Genomic DNA, 18,085 nt, shown 5'->3' on the forward strand with positions numbered 1-18,085 from the left:
TCGCCAACCTTCTTTTCTTAGAATACAGTGTCTGGGGTCAGGCTCACCAACCTTCTTTTTACTATAAGGTGTCTGGTGTCAGGCTCGTCATCCTTCTTTTCTTACTATACAGTGTCCGATGTCAGGCTCGCCAACCTTCTTTTCTTACTATAAGGTGTCTGGTGTCAGGCTCTCCAACCTTCTTTTCTTACTATCCAGTGTCCGATGTCAGGCTCGCCAACCTTCTTTTCTTACTATAAGGTGTCTGGTGTCAGGCTCTCCAACCTTCTTTTCTTACTATACAGTGTCTGGGGTCAGGCTCACCAACCTTGTTTTTACTATAAGGTGTCTAGTGTAAGGCTCGCCAACCTTCTTTTCTTACTATACAGTGTGTGGTGTCAGGCTCGCCCATCTTCTTTTTACTATATTATGTCTGTTGTCAGGCTCACCAACCTTCTTTTTTTCCTATATAGATTTTGTTGTTAGGCTTGCCAACCTCCTTTTTACTATATGTTGTCTGGTGTCAGGCTCGACAACCTTCTTTACTCTATAGTGTCTTGTGCTTGCCAACCATCTTTTTTATTATTCATTGTGTAGTGTCCGGCTCGCCATCCTTCTTTTTACTATTCAGAGTCATTATTAGGCCTTCGCAACCCATTGTTACCTAATTATTGTGTCATGGCAGACCAATATGGTGACCACTTAGATAGCTCAGTCAGCTTTGACCACGAAATCTAATAGGTTAAATAGCCAGAAAAAAAGCTGTATCTTCAATCCTGACCATAAGAGCAGGATAGCACCAAATAATGGCATGAGCACAGCTCTTCTGCCTACATCATCAGCACACCTTATTACACATGTTCCAAACACAACCCCAATTCCCAGAAAGTTGAGGTGCAGTGTATAATGTACAGAAAACAAGAATGCAATGATTTAGAAATCGCTTGCAGCCATATGTTATTCACAACAGAACAGAAGAGAAAGTGAACGTTATACATTTTTCCATTTTATTGGAAAATGTTAAATAAATAAGAAATTGATGGCAGCATCACATCTCAAAAAAGTTGATACAAAGCTACGTTAGACTAAAAAGAGCATGTTAGAGAGGTAGAGTCTCTCATAATCAAAGTTGGTCAGAGGTTCACCAATCAACTTGTAATTATTCTAGGTTTTGTCTGTTAATGGTCGCAGTGTGAATGTGCACTTGCATTTTGTACTTATCCTATCAGGAATGATGGCCCATGGTTTCAGTTTAGCTTTAGTTTCTTGTACTTTGGACATATATATCAACCATAAACCATATAGAAGTCATATATCAAAATAATCCAGAAACACTGCAGTCTTCCCTGGGTGTAAGGTCATTTAAAATGGACTGGGGCAAAATGCAAAACTGTTCTGTGGTCAGATGAATCAAAATTTGAAATTCTATATGGAAATCATGGACGCCTGGTCCTGAAGACTCAAGAGGAGAGGGACCATCCAGCTTGTTATCAACGCACAGTTCAAAATCCTGCATTTCTGATGGTATGGGGTTGCAATAGTGTCTATATCATGGGCAGCTGCAAAACACACACAGGTCCAGGTTCTGTTCTGCCCCTCCCCCCGTCTATTTTGAGGCTTGTTGGCACATAATGAGGTGAGTCACTAAAGTTAGGAACCATCCTGACTGAGTATACCCTGTCGCAGTGGGATGGCTTTTACACTCTTTTGATCAGAATAGTTTTAGCAAATTACCCTATGTTTTTTACATGTACTACTTATTTACTTACTGCAGGGTATCTTTTTATTGGAGAAATTCACGTGCAATAAAACAAGGCCGATGGTCAATAATGGATGCTTGTGATCGACATTAAAATCACTGCATGGGCTCATGAATACTTCCAGAAATCATTGTGTGTGAACACAGTTAACCATCTAATCCATAAATGCAAGTTTAAGCTCTATCATGCAAAGAAGAAGCCATATATCAACACAATTCAGAAACACCGTTTTCTCAGGGCCTAAGGTCATTTAAAATGGACTGAGACAAGATGAAAACCTGATCTGTGGTCAGATGAATAAAATTTGAAATTTTGTGGAAATCACAGATGCCGTGTACTGCAGACTCAAGAGGAGAGGGACCATCCAGCTTGTTATCAGCGCACAGTTCTAAAGCCTGCATCTATGATGGTATGGGGTCGCATTAGTGACTATGGCATGGACAGTATACATATCTGCTGTAGTTCCTATGACGTAATCGTATGTTGTTGGATGTTAAACCGATAAATGACAATGCCCAAATGTCCAGTTTATTTTTACAAACTGTCTATGCATTTACTGATGGTTAACGACCAGAACAAGCTCTGTACAGATAGTGACTCAGCAATTACAGATTTCAGCTCTGAAGGCTGCAGATTTTTGAAAGCAGCTTTATGATACAATGCAGGTTGCATTCAGGACCAGTCACGATAACTAAGAAATGTAGCTACTCAACGTTTTTCGTAGAATAACATGTTAATTGTATATTGTTGCCTAAAGATGAACATTTTCATGAAAGTCTGTAAGATAAACATTGCCCTTCAAGCTTCGAAATAGCAGCATTCAATGAAGTGATGTGTCTACATTGACTGCGACTCACCATCTGTAGCTTCTTCTTCTCCTTATTTGTAGAGGTTTGTGTAGCCTCGAGCATTGCTTGATGTTTCCATGACATCTCCTCGAACGTCTTTGCGTGCGCCTCTTTTAGCTGTACAGTCTCCTCCTCAAATTTGATGCGCAGGTTAATCAGCTCTTTCTCATAACATTCACGTTGGGTCTGCTTTGCTTCATTGATTTTCTGCAAAGGATGAGACAAGACAAACACATTATGCAATAGCTTGTCTATATATTAATCTTTAGACCTGTCAATCAACTATGGAAAAAACTAACACACATTGCTTTTCATTGTTGTTTGCCTTGCTACAATTCACAGATGTATAACTTAATTTTCCTTTTTATGACTTGCCATACATGATTTATTACCAAACTAGGAGAAAGAGAAAAAAGTGACAGTCAAGACATAGAAAACGTCAGGTGAAATTCGGAATTCTCTATTTCTCCTTCAGGCATTTTAAATGGGATTTTGACAAGAGATGACAGCCCTGGGGAAGATCCTGTTTGGCTGGCTCCAAGCTCGTTTAGGATAACTGACTGGTTTACCACCTTGGGATGGAATTGATAGCAGATCTGCTGCTCCAGCAGTACTGCAAGAATCTGCAGGGAAATCCACAGTGACGAATCGAGGTGCAATCACAGCACACCATTATTGTCAACGAGTATTCCTAGAAACGCTAGTTTCACAATAATCTGAACAGGCTGCCAATCACTCAATGAAGGGCAAAACGCTCGTATATCGGGCGACATGATGTTTTGGTTTACAAAAAAGATCGTTCTCGACGCTGCATCATTTCCTGTTAGCAGGACTTGTGCTGCCGAGAACAATGGCAGCCTATGCACATTAAATGATCACTTACTAATAGCTTAGTGTGCATCTGAACCGGGGTCCATCTTTGAAATCTGGCTATTAAATGACAGATGAGTGGAAAACATAGAGCCATGGTCGTTTGATGGTTTCAATGTAAATGAGGTTGTCCTGTCGTTTGATAAAAGTCTGGCTTCTGAACCCTTACAGAGTGCACTCCGCACGCTGTGAGAATTCTCCGGTGTTGAAAGCAAGTATGTGATTTGCATTCATGCAGTCACCTGACAACTAGACGTGCTCTGCCCTGCTCAATACAAGTGAAAGTGGCCGGAAGTATGCAAATCCCATTCTTGCGGTCATCTGATCGCCCGCTTTTACCATCAACAGTGGAGAATCCTGGCATTCCATTGTGACACCCTGTGCTGTAAACCAAGGCTATGGAGTCGGTAAGCCAAACCTCCGACTCCTCAATTTCCATGACACCAACTCCAACTCCACGACTCCGACTCCCTCATACATGGCTCATGTTTAAGTGATAAATTTACTGTAGCACAGATTCATCTCAGCATAAAGCCTAGACCCTTAGATCAGGAATAGGACAGACACTTATAGGACATTTCAGAACTTTCCCAAATTCTTATGAAAAAATATTCCCCACAAACTGCATTGAATTACTGTACCCAATTTATTATATATTTTAGGAGTTGGAGTCGGTCCAATTTATACCGACTCTGACTCCACCAAAATGGACACTGACTCTGACTCTATGACTCCGACTCCACAGCCCTGCTGTAAACATTCAGAAGTCTACAGTCACATAGTGGGTGTAGGCTTTTATCAAAAGATCCGGACCACCCTTTTAAGTTATGCAGATTTTGTGCTTATTTCCCTGCTGACAACAACAGAGGTTGTAAAGTAACACTATACTCTGTCACCTCCTCTTATAGGTTCATTGCTCCTTTTCCAGATACTCTGCCAGTCACTGAAGAGTCAGGCCGCCTCTGATGATGTCTAATCATTTTTATTTTAAGATCCATGAAAACTTTTTTTTTCAGGACTTGAGTTTCTTGCTGCAAATCCACAACAAATTGCAGTTTGCTGCAAATCTTGACTTCCCCATTAAACTCAGTGGAGAAAACCATGCATCAAATCCATGACCAATCCACATAAAGAATTGAGATTATTTAACATCAGCAATAGATGTGCAGATATTTTTCTTTGATTTGTTTAAATCTCATCCACTTTTCTGCTACCATACTCCACTGTAGATTTTTGCCTGCATATCTTGAGAGAAAATCCACAGAGCTTCCGCTACGTGTAATTGCAGCCTAAAGCTCTTGATAAAATTCACAAACTTAAAATATACAATTATAGAAATTTCAGTATCATAAGTATTTACATATAAGAGAGCAATCTAGATTACTGGTACTCAGCATTTCCAAACTTTTCAGTCTTTCTATTTCCTGTCTTCATTAAACATCATCACCATTAAACTGAATCTGTATATAAAGTTGCTGAAAAGGTTTTCCATCTTTCTCAAATAATATCACAAGTCTGAATAAACACTAGAGGGACAAGGCAGTGCAAATAGGTTACTATCCAGATAACAGGCATTTAAGTATGCAGAAACCGCTCAGCTAGTAGTGTTGTGAGGAAGCAGGGCTCAGAAATAAAAGGTCCAGCTGATGTTGTTCCAATTTAGAAATGATGAGATATGGAGAAGCTGATATGCTGCGCTGCTGGTGTCTTAACAGATAAAGATGTCAGAAAACACTTTGGATAGTGGAGTAGATAATGTGGTTTTATTCTCAACACGTTTCGAAGGATACCCACTTCTTCATCAGGAGTACCACATGTGAAAAACATCATCTTCTCCTGAAGTGGGTTCACTTTGAAACACATTGAGAATAAAATGACATTATCTGCTCCACTACCTCAAGTGTTTTCTGACATCTTTATCTGCTGAGACACAAGCCTATGGTGCTAATCACATGTTCTTTTGTAGACCATGTTCTTTTGTAGACCATGTGGTCAGCATAAAAACGACAGAGACATGTTCATTTTTGATCTGTGTAATGTATTTGGGTGGCATATGAGCAAAATACTAATGGCAAAAATGGATACAATGACCAAACAGTGATGAAAATTTGATCCAGGACACTGCCGAAAATCTGTCTCATGGCCTTAAATGGGGTTTTCCCCGAATCCATAGAATAATGTGCTTATTGGCTTGGGGTTTGGTGCCTGCTGGCCACAATCAATTAGCAACTAACAAAAGATGAACACATTCCATTGCAGACATATCCTGCCCTTCAGCAGCACTGTATCTACACGCCAATACCACATGCAATCCGAGTTTGATAAAGGCCTGATTATATAAGGCCGAATGGTCACATTTTTTGGATTGCTCCATGAAATAATAAAGATATTTATTGCATTATTTTCATGAATACCATTTTTTGAGTGCCGAGTACATAGACACATTAGGTAAAGGGTGGAACCTTTACTCGAGCACCACGCCTAACACCGAATGCCGTACACCTATTTGATTCAATAAGAACAGTCAATGGTTAATGGATAACACTGACAGACACAGACAAAAAAGGGCCACTGTGCAAAAACAATATGGGTCCAATAGCTCATCATAATGCAAAATTCCACTTGCTTTGGATGTGGAAATGGGCCCCTTTATCTCTTAGGCCCCTATGTGGTGCACAGGTTGCACCAATCATATGTCCGCCCCTGGTGGATAATACTGATCATGTGACAGGTGCACGGCTCTTTAGAAGACAGAGATCTGATAAGTGAAGTGTAATCAGCTCTGTACACTAGTGCCCCTCATATGACCATAGAGGAATTTTATTCACCTAATACAGAATGTACACTGATCAGCTATAACACTAAAACCACTAAAAACACAAAATAGTGTGAGATCCATTTTTCTTGCAAAAAAAAAAAAAATACAAGCATTTTCTACCCATTAGACAGGAAGAAACACATGGATACTATCTGTGAGCTTTTTTTTCATGGACCCGTAGACTTGAATTGGAAATAGCAAATTGAACATGTCCATAGTTTAACGGGTATGTGATCTACTGTATTTTTCAGACTATAAGCAGCACTTTTTCCTCCAAAATTTTGGAGGAAAGTGGGGGATGATTTATTATAGTCCGAATGTGGCTGTGGATGGTGGGGAGGGGAGTGACAGCGGCAGAGGAGCGGGGCACAGGAGGCAGGATCCGCCTACTGCAGCCAACGCTGTGTCCGCTGTTAAAAGAAAATGAATATTCACTGCTCCCCATGCCCATGGGCGTGTGGAGCACTGAATATTACTTCTCCTTAATAGTTCGCAGTGTCAGCGGCAGCCACCGGCCTCCTGTAGCGTCTCGGCGATCATGTGTGCCTGAAACTAAAGAGAATGAGTATCCACTACTCCCCACTCCCATGGGCGTGAGGAGTAGTGAATATTCATGCTCTTTGATATTGGGCACACGTGATTGCCCGGCCGCTGCAGGAGCTGCAGCTGAAACTGTGCGTGCTATTAAGGAGAGTGAATAGTCACTGCTCCCCAAGTCCATAGTCCTGGCGTGGAGAGCAGTGACTATTCCGGCAGCTGATCTCAGCGTCTGAGGGCGCATGGCAGTGATGTCATGCGCGGCTCACACGCTGAGATCAGCTGTTGGCAACAGAACAGGACGCAGCGCTGGAGCAGAGGGAAGGAAGGTGAGTAGAATCATTTATTTGTTTGCATGGTGATGGGGGTGCCATGCATACCAGGATAGGGGTGCCATGCATACCAGGATGGGGATGGGGGCCACGTATAACAAGAAGGAGGGGCCATATATACCAGGATAGGGGATATAGATACAGAACAGGGGGACATTACCCCTATAAAAGTGTCCCCCTCCCCATAAAAGTGCATCTTGACCACATTTTTTGCTTTCATTTATTGTTCTATTTTCCCCCTCTAAAACCTAGATGCATGTTATGGTCCGATGCGTCTTATAGTCCGAAAAATACGGTATATGTTAAAAACATAGAAAGAAAATGTGCATGAATAAACGATGTCTGAGTGAGTGTAAGGGTATGTTCACACAATGTTTTTTTCAGAAGGACAACTGCCTGGAAACAGGCTCAGAAAACGTTCAAAATATTTTTTCTATTTATTGCTATGTAAAAAAACACTTCTTGATATATTTAGGATTCTGAGAGTCTATGAATCTATTAACTGCTTCAGGTTTCCCAAAAAAAACAAGCGGTTAAAAGAAATGAGAGAATCATTCTTCAGGCGTTTTCAGTTTGAAAGCCGATCCATACTTTTCAATAGAAGTCAATCAGAAGGTAAATAAATAAATGTGCAGTAGATGACTGTGTCTTTTTATTTTTTTTTTTAACAATGAGTTTTTATTAGAATTTTTCAAACATAACAAAGGAAAAAGGACATCAGATACATCACAAACAATATTTAGTGTACAATATTGCTTCTGAGAGCAAGTAGCAAGGAAACTTTAATGTCATGAACCTGAGGGACAAGAGCGGAAGGGTAGCAGGATATAAGCCAACCTCTCAATTGTGGAAGGGAGAGGAGGGGGGGGAAGTAAACCAGGGAAGGGTATATTCTCCAAAATGGATACTGTGTGTCTTTTTATTCACTGCTTAATGGACTTTTTAAAAAATCAACTGAAAATTGCCACAAAATACGCTACAAAAATGCTCAGACGAGACCCCAAAAACACTTACGCAAACACCACTGGAAGAATGTTTAAATGTCTACAAACCACTACAGGAAATGCTTGAAAAACATGCAAAAAGAGGCTCCAGGAAAAAACTGCAAAAAAAAACGCTGGCATTTCCTGCTTTAAAACTTTGTTGATTTTGTCTGCCTGGAAAATCCATTACCCTTACAGCTACGCATGAGCTTTTACATAGAATGGGTAAGGAAAGTATTCAGACCCCCTTTAAATTTTTCACTCTTTGTTTCATTGCAGCCATTTGGTCAATTCTAAAAAGTTAATTTTTTTCTCATTAACCCCTTAAGCCCCGCGGGTGGTTTGCACGTTAATGACCGGGCCAATTTTTACAATTCTGACCACTGTCACTTTATGAGGTAATTACTCTCGAACGCTTCAACGGATCCCCCTGATTCTGAGATTGTTTTTTCGTGACATATTGTACTTCATGATTGTGGAAAAATTTCTTCGATATCACTTGCGTTTATTTGTGAAAAAAATGGAAATTTGGCGAAAATTTTGAAAATTTTGCAATTTTCAAAATTTGAATTTTTAAGCCCTGAAATCAGAGTGATATGTCACACAAAAGAGTTAATAAATAACATTTCCCACATGTCTACTTTACATCAGCACAATTTTGGAACCAAAATTTTTTTTTGTTAGGGAGCTATAAGGGTTAAAAGTTGACCAGCGATTTCTCATTTTTCCAACAAAATTTACAAAACCATTTTTTTAGGGACCACATCACATTTGAAGTCACTTTGAGAGGTCTTTATGACAGAAAATACCCAAAAGTGACACCATTCTAAAAACTGCACCCCTCAAGGTGCTCAAAACCACATTCAAGAACTTTATTAACCCTTCAGGTGCTTCACAGGAATTTTTTGAATGTGGAAGAAAAAAATGAACATTTAACTTTTTTCACAAAAATGTTAATTTAGACCCAATTTTTTTTATTTTCACAGGGGTAACAAGAAAAAATGGACCCCAAAATTTGTTGTGCAATTTCCCCTGGGCACGCAGATACCCAATATTTGAGGAAAAAATACTGTTTGGGCGCACGGCAGGGCTCGGAAGGAAAGGAGCGCTATTTGACTTTTTGATTGTAAAATTTGCTTGAATAATTAGCGGACGCCATGTTGTGTTTGGAGAGCCCATGTGTGCCCAAACTTTGGAGCTCCCCCACAAGTGACCCCATTTTGGAAACTAGACCCCCCAAGGCACCTTTCTAGATGCATAGTGAGCACTTGGAACCCCCAGGTGCTTCACAAATTGATTCGTAACAATGAAAAAGTGAAAAAAAAAAACACTTTTTCATTTTTATGAATCAATTTGTGAAGCACCTGAGGGTTCCAAGTGCTCACTATGCATCTAGATAGGTGCCTTGGGTGGTCTAGTTTCCAAAATGGGGTCACTTGTGGGGGAGCTCCAATATTTGGGCACACAGCGGCTCTCTAAATGCAACATGGTGTCCGCTAACAAATTTAACGCAAAATTGGCTCAAATTGTTAGCGACACCATGTTGCGTTTGGAGAGCTGCTGTGTGCCCAAACATTGGAGCTCCCCCACAAGTGACCCCATTTTGGAAACTAGACCCCCCAAGGCACCTATCTAGATGCATAGTGAGCACTTGGAACCCCCAGGTGCTTCACAAATTGATTCGTAACAATGAAAAAGTGAAAAAAAAAACACTTTTTCATTTTTATGAATCAATTTGTGAAGCACCTGGGGGTTCCAACTGCTCACTATGCATCTAGATAGGTGCCTTGGGGGGTCTAGTTTCCAAAATGGGGTCACTTGTGGGAGAGCTCCAATGTTTGGGCACACAGGGACTCTCTAAATGCAACATGGTATCCGCTAACAAATTGAATGGAAAATCGGCTCAAATTGTTAGCGGACACCACATTGCGTTTGGAGAGCTTCTCTGTGCCCAAACTTTGGAGCTCCCCCACAAGTGACCCCATTTTGGAAACTAGACCCCCCAAGGCACCTTTCTAGATGCATAGTGAGCACTTGGAACCCCCAGGTGCTTCACAAATTGATTCGTAATAATGAAAAAGTGAAAAAAAAAACACTTTTTCATTTTTACGAATCAATTTGTGAAGCACCTAGGGGTTCCAAGTGCTCACTATGCATCTAGATAGGTGCCTTGGGGGGTCTAGTTTCCAAAATGGGGTCACTTGTGGGGGAGCTCCAATGTTTGGGCACACAGGGACTCTCTAAATGCAACATGGTATCCGCTAACAAATTGAATGGAAAATCGGCTCAAATTGTTAGCGGACGCCACATTGCGTTTGGAGAGCCCCTCTGTGCCCAAACTTTGGAGCTCCCCCACAACTGACCCCATTTTGGAAACTAGACCCCCCAAGGCACCTTTCTAGATGCATAGTGAGCACTTGGAACCCCCAGGTGCTTCACAAATTGATTCGTAATAATGAAAAAGTGAAAAAAAAAACACTTTTTCATTTTAACGAATTAATTTGTGAAGCACCTAGGGGTTCCAAGTGCTCACTATGCATCTAGATAGGTGCCTTGGGGGGTCTAGTTTCCAAAATGGGGTCACTTGTGGAGGAGCTCCAATGTTTGGGCACACAGGGACTCTCCAAATGCAACATGATATCCGCTAACAATTTGAGCCGACAATTTGTTAGCGGATATCATGTTGCATTTGGAGAGTCCCTGTGTGCCCAAACATTGGAGCTCCCCCACAAGTGACCCCATTTTGGAAACTAGACCCCCCAAGGCACCTATCTAGATTCATAGTGAGCACTTGGAACCCCAGGTGCTTCACAAATTGATTCATAAAAATGAAAAAGTGTTTTTTTTTTCACTTTTTCATTTTTACGAATCAATTTGTGAAGCACCTGGGGGTTCCAAGTGCTCACTATGCATCTAGAAAGGTGCCTTGGGGGGTCTAGTTTCCAAAATGGGGTCACTTGTGGGGGAGCTCCAAAGTTTGGGCACAGAGAAGCTCTCCAAACGCAATGTGGTGTCCGCTAACAATTTGAGCCGATTTTCCATTCAATTTGTTAGCGGATACCATGTTGCATTTAGAGAGTCCCTGTGTGCCCAAACATTGGAGCTCCCCCACAAGTGACCCCATTTTGGAAACTAGACCCCCCAAGGCACCTATCTAGATGCATAGTGAGCACTTGGAACCCCAGGTGCTTCACAAATTGATTCATAAAAATGAAAAAGTGTTTTATTTTCACTTTTTCATTTTTACGAATCAATTTGTGAAGCACCTGGGGGTTCTAAGTGCTCACTATGCATCTAGATAGGTGCCTTGGGGGGTCTAGTTTCCAAAATGGGGTCAGTTGTGGGGGAGCTCCAATGTTTGGACACACAGGGGCTCTCCAAACGCAACATGGCGTCCGCTAACAATTTGAGCCGATTTTCCATTCAATTTGTTAGCGGACACCATGTCGCGTTTGGAGAGCCCGTGATGTGCCTAAACAGTGGAGCTCCACCACAAGTGTCCCCATTTTGGAAACTATACCCCTCAAAGATTTTATTAAGGTGTATAGTGAACATTTTGAACCCAGAGGTACGGCACATTATTTGTTTACGTTAGGTCATCATATTGAATAAGTTTTCATTATTCTTGAGCGCAAGTGCTCGCTACTTGAGTTTGCATCGGGTACTCAGGTATGCACCATGTACAGCGTGTGCTCGAGTGACATGCTTGAGTCCCTGCTCCGCATGTTTCACGGTTATTAGACACCCAAAAAAAACCATGCGGGGATCGCTCGTGCATGGCAGGCAATCCCCGTAAAGTTTTTTGGCCGCGAAGCATATGGGGCAGAGACTCGAGCATGTCACTCAAATACCCACGATACTAAATGCATACCAGAGCACCCGATGCAAACTCAAGTAGCGAGCACTTGCTCTCAACACTAGTCGCCATATCGTCATCTTTTTTTCTTACTTTTGAAAAAAATCCCAACCCCAGCCCTAACCCTAGCACAACCCTAGCCCCAGCACAACCCTAGCCCCAGCACAACCCTAGCCCCAGCACAACCCTAGCCCCAAACCCAGCCCTAACCCTAGCCCAATCCTAACTCAAGAGTTTATTTTTGACGCCGTTCCTTGTGCGGTATAAGTGATTAGACGACTTTATTCTTCGGGTCGGTGTGATTACAGCAATGCCAGAATCATATGGGGTTTTTATGACTGACAGCTGTCACACACTAAAAGACGCAGTTTTTGTAAAATCTAGTTTTTGCATCGCCATATTTTGAGAGCTATAATTTTTCCAGATTTTGGCAGACAGTCATGTGACGGCTCGTTTTTTGCGGGATGACTTGACGTTGTTATTGGTGCCATTTTCAGGCACGTGACATTTTTTGATCGCTTTCTATTCCGATTTTTGGGAGGCAGAATAAACAAAAACCAACAATTCAGGAATTTTTTTTTTTTTTTTTTTTTATTCTGTTCCGCGTGTGGTAAAATTGATGAGGCAGCTTTACTCTTCGGGTCAGTACGTTTACAGCGGTACCACATTTGTATCATTTTTCTATGTTTTGGCGCTTATACACAATAAAAGCTATTTTATAGAAAAAAATATTTTTTAGTATCGCTTTATTCTGAGAGCTATAACTTTTTTATTTTTCGGCTGATGGAGCTATATGGCGGCTTGTTTTTTGCGGGACGAGATGACGTTTTCAGCGGTATCATTTTTATTTATATGCGTCTTTTTGATCGCGTGTTATTCCACTTTTTGTTTGGCGGTATGGTGATAAAGCATTGTTTTTTGCTTGTTTTTTTTTTTTTTTTTTTACCGTGTTCACTGAAGGGGTTAACTAGTGGGACAGTTTTATAGGTCAGGTTGTTCCGGACGCGGCGATACCAAATATGTGTACTTTTATTGTTTTTTTTTTATTTTTTTTATAATAATATTTATTGATGGGTACATTATATTTTTATTTTTGGTGTATTATTATTTTTTTTTTTTTATAATATTTTTGCACATTTTTTTTTTTTTTTTTTCCACTTTCACACAGTTTATACACTTTATTACTTTGTCCCACTCTGGGACTTTCACTTTTTTTTTTCTGATCGCCTGCATGGCACAGGAATGGAGCACCATCCCTATGCCATGAAGGCTGTCAGAAGTGCACAGTGTGAAGATTGCTTGGAGATGCACTGCGCATGTCCAAGCAATCTTCCTGCTCTCTGGTGACCCGGATGTTGTCATGACGACATCGGGTCGTCATGGCAACACCCGGGAAGCCTTTGCAGACTGCGCTGGAAGCCGGAAGAGGAGGTGAGTATCGCCGATCACCTCCCCTTGCCCCCGCAATGCCGCGATCGACTTCGATCGACTTCGATCGCAGCATCGCGGGGGTTAATGTGCTGGGAGCGGTGCGTGACCGCTCCCTGCACATAGTACCGGGTGTCAGCTGTGACAATCAGCTGACACCCGGCGGCGATCGCGCCCGCACAGCCTGTGTGCGCGCGCGATCGCGATGACGTACTAATACGGTTCTGGCTCTTAAGTCCCAGGGCACAGACGCGTATTAGTACGTCAGATGTTATTAAGGGGTTAAAGTACACTCTGCACCCCATTTTGACTGAAAAAAAAACAGAAATGTAGAAATTTTTGCAAAATTTATTAAAAAAGAAACACTGAAATATCACATGGTCATAAATATTCAGACCCTTTGCTCAGTATTGAGTAGAAGCACCCTTTTGAGCTAGTACAGCCATGAGTCTTCTTAGGAATGATGCAACAAGTTTTTCACACCTGGATTTGGGGATCCTCTGCCATTCTTCCTTGCAGATCCTCTCCAGTTCTGTCAGGTTGGATGGTGAACGCTGGTGGACAGCCATTTTCAGGTCTCTCCAGAGATGCTCAATTGGGTTTAGGTTAGGGCTCTGGCTGGGCCAGTCAAGAATGGTCACAGAGTTGTTCTGAAGCCACTCCTTTGTTATTTTAGCTGTGTGCTTAGGGTCATTGTCTTGTTGGAAGGTGAACCTTCTGCCAAGTCTGAGGTCCAGAGCACTCTGGAAAAGGTTTTCATCCAGGATATCTCTGTACTTGGCCGCATTCATGTTTCCTTCAATTGCAACCAGTCGTCCTGTCCCTGCAGCTGTAAAACACCCCCATAGCATGATGCTGCCACCACCATGATTCACTGTTGAGATTGTACTGGGCAGGTGATGGGCAGTGCCTGGTTTTCTCCACACATACCGCTTAGCATTATCACCAAAAAGTTCAATCTTCGTGTCATCAGACCAGAGAATCTTATTTCTCATAGTCTGGGAATCCTTCATGGGTTTTTGAGCAAACTCTATGCTAGCTTTCATATGTCTTGCACTGAGAGGAGGCTTCCGTCGGGCCACTCTGCCATAAAGGCCCGACTTGTGGAGGGCTGCAGTGATAATTGACGTTGTGGAACTTTCTCCCATCTCCCTATTGCATTTCTGGAGCTCAACCACAGTGATCTTGGGGTTCTTCTTTACCTCTCTCACCAAGGCTCTTCTCCCACGATTGCTCAGTTTGGCTGGACGGCCAGGTCTAGGAAGGCTTCTGGTGGTCCCAAACTTCTTCCATTTAAGGATTATGGAGGCCACTGTGCTCTTAGAAACCTTGAGTAATGCAGAAATTCTTTTGTAACCTTGGCCAGATCTGTGACTTGCCACAATTCTGTCTCTTAGCTCCTTGGGCAGTTCCTTTGAGCTGATGATTCTCATTTGGTCTGACATGCACTGTGAGCTGTGAGGTCTTATATAGACAGGTGTGTACCTTTCCAAATCAAGTCCTATAAGTTTAATTAAACACAGCTGGACTCCAATGAAGGAGTAGAACCATCTCAAGGAGGGTCACAAGGAAATGGACAGCGTGTGACTTAAATATGAGTGTCTGAGCAAAGGGTCTGAATATTTATGACCATGTGATATTTCAGTTTTTATTTTTTAATAAATTTGCAAAAATTTCTACATTTCGGGGTTTTTTTTCACTCAAGATGGGGTGCAGAGTGTACTGCCCCATAGTATAACATGGGCCTAGTGCTATCCGATAAAACATCATATAGCACTCGGCAGTGTTATACGCTAGAGTGAGCAAGCCCTCAATTTGAGGGTATTCACATCACAATTGGAGTAAGGATTTAGGAATTACAGCTCTTTAATATGTAGCTGCCTCTTTTTAAAAGGATCGAAAGTAATTGGACAATTATCTCAAAAGCTCTTTAATGGCCTGCATGTGCTGTTCCCTCATTAATCGATAACCAATTAACCCCTTCGCAGCCCTGGGATTTTCCGTTTTTTGCATTTTCGTTTTTTGCTCCCCTTGTTCCCAGAGACATAGCCTTTTTATTTTTTGGTCAATATAGCCGTGTGAGGGCTTATTTTTTGCGGGATGAGTTGTACTTTTGAACGACATTACTGGTTTTATCATATAGTGTACGAGAAAACGGGAAAAAAGTGCAGTGAAATTGCAAAAAAGTGCAATACCACAGATGTTTTTTTTTTATTTTTTTTACCACGTTCACTGAATGCTAAAACTGACCTTCCATTATTATTCTCCAGGTCATTATGAGTTCGTAGACACCAAACATGTATAGGTCCTTTTTTATTTAAGTGGTGAAAAAAAATTCCAAAGTTTGTTACAAAAAAAAGTGCCATTTTCCAAGACCCGTAGCGTCTCCATTTTTCGAGATCTGGGGCCGGGTGAGGGCTTATTTTTTGTGCGCCAAGCTGATGTTTTTATTGATACCATTTTGGGGTACATCCGGTGTTTTGATCACCCGTTATTGCATTTTATTGCAATGTTGCGGCGACCGAAAAACGTAATTATGGCGTTTAGAATCTTTTTCTAGTTACGCCGTTTACCGATCGGATTCTTTTTTTATATTGATAGATCGGGCGATTCTGAACGCGGCGATACCAAATATGTGTATGTGGTTGTTTTTTTTATTATTTTATTTTGAATGGGGCGAAAGGGGGTGATTTACACTTTTATATATTTTTTATATTTTTAAAAACATTTTTTTTTCACTTTTTGCATGCTTCTATAGTCTCCATAGGAGACTAGAAGCAGCACTTGTCTGATCGCCTCTGCTACATAGAGGTGATGAGCAGATCACCTCCATGTAGCAGAAATGCTCCTGTGCTATGAGCGCCGACCACTAGGTGGAGCTCATAGCGATCAGCACATGACAACCACTGGGGTCTGCTGCAGACCCAGGGTTGTAATGCCCACCCATCAGTGACCCGCGATCACGTGATGGGGTCACCGATGGGTGGGGTAAGTGACGCGCTTCCGGGGCGGCGATGTTAAATGCCGCTGTCAGAGATTGACAGCGACATTTAACATGTTAACAGCAGTGTTTGGATCGCGATTACACCCGCGGCTGTTGCGGGCACATGTGAGCTGTAAAAATCAGCTGACATATGTCCGGTTCAGTGTAGGTTCAGCACCGGAGCCCGCGCTGAACAGGGGGTGACAGCCTGGTGCGTACTAATACGCCGCAGGCTGTAAAGTGGTTAAGTAGGTAAAAGGTCTGGTGCTGATTCCAGGTGTGGCATTTGCATTTGGAATCTGTTGCTGTGAACCAACAACATGCAGTCAAAGGAGCTCACAATGGAAGAGAAACAGACCATCATTGGGCTGACAAAAAGAATAAATCCATCACAGAGATAGCAGAAATGTTAGGAGTGGCCAAATCAACAGATTGGTACATTCTGCGAAAAAACAAAAAGAGCGCACTGGTGAGCTCTGGAACTCAAAAAGACCTGGATGTCCACGAAAGACAACAGTGGTGGATGATCGCAGAATCCTTCCCATAGTGGAGAAAAACCCCTTCACAGCATCTACCCAAGTGAAGAACACTCTCTAGGAAGTAGGTGTTTCAGTATCTAAGGCTACCACAAAGAGAAGACTTCAACAGTGCAAATACAGAGGTTTCACCACAAGGTGCAAACCATTAATCAGCCTTAAAAATAGAAAGGCCAGATTACACTTTGCCAAAGACATCTAAAGAAGCCTGCCCTGAGTTGGAAAAGCATTCGTTGGATAGATGAAACTAAGATAAACCTTTAACAAAATGATGGGGAGAAGGCTTGAAACAGCTCATCAACATCCTCTGTAAAACATGGTGGAGGCAGTCGGGTGGCATGGGCATGCATGGCTTCCAATGGCAGTGGGTCACTAGTGTTTATTGATGATGTAACTGACAGAACTGACTGAAAGACAGAAGCAGCCGGATGAATTTTGAAGTGTACAGGGCTATGATTTCTGCTCAGATTCCACCAAATGTAGCAAGGTTGATTGGATGGTGCTTCACAGTGCACTTGACCCAAAACTTACTGAAAAAGCAACCCAGGAGTTTTCTAAAACCAAAGAGGTGGAATATTCAGCAGTGGCCGAGTCAATCATCAAGTCTCAACCCCTTTAAGCATGTTTTTCACATGCTCAACTGAAGTCAGCTCCAGTGGAGGTCTGGCAAAGCATCATAAAGGAGGAAACCCAGCATTTGAAACATTCGTGGCTTCCAAACTTCAGGCAGTCATTGCCTGCAATGGTTCTCTACAAAATATTAAAAATGTACTTTTTATTTATGGTAAAGTTAATTTGTCCAATCACGTTTGAGACCCTGAAATGAGGAGGCTTTGTAGAAAAATGGTTGTAATTCCTAAATGTTTCACAGGATATTTTTGCTCAACCTCTTTAATAAACCTGAAAGTCTACACTTCAATTGCATCTATCTAAGTTGTTTTATTTTAAATAAGAAATAGTGGCATGCAGAGCTGAAATCATGAAGATTTGGTCACTGTCCAAATATTTCTGGACCTGACTGTATCTGGTTGTAGATACAGGTAACTTAATGAGGACAGTGCATTATTCCTGTGGTTTGAACCAATTATTCGCTCTGTTCACAGTGGTGTCTTGTTTTTTTTGTAGGATCCAAGATAGATATGACAGAAATGTTAT

The 18,085-nt window shown here is 41.7% G+C and overlaps 1 protein-coding gene across 6 annotated transcripts in view; it reads right to left on the reverse strand.

Moving 5' to 3' along the window:
- FAM184A (family with sequence similarity 184 member A) overlaps positions 1-18,085 on the reverse strand; it is a 314,499-nt gene that overhangs the window by 105,145 nt on the left and 191,269 nt on the right. For all 6 annotated transcript variants that reach the window (XM_073675939.1, XM_073675937.1, XM_073675938.1 and 3 more), the window contains exon 6: positions 2,597-2,794. In XM_073675939.1, the coding sequence (XP_073532040.1) occupies positions 2,597-2,794 (198 nt within the window). The remainder of the gene's footprint in view (positions 1-2,596; positions 2,795-18,085) is intronic.

This window comes from Phyllobates terribilis, unplaced genomic scaffold, assembly GCF_046119375.1.
Source record: "Phyllobates terribilis strain yellow unplaced genomic scaffold, ASM4611937v1 Scaffold_3__8_contigs__length_932513732, whole genome shotgun sequence".
NCBI lineage: Eukaryota > Metazoa > Chordata > Amphibia > Anura > Dendrobatidae > Phyllobates > Phyllobates terribilis.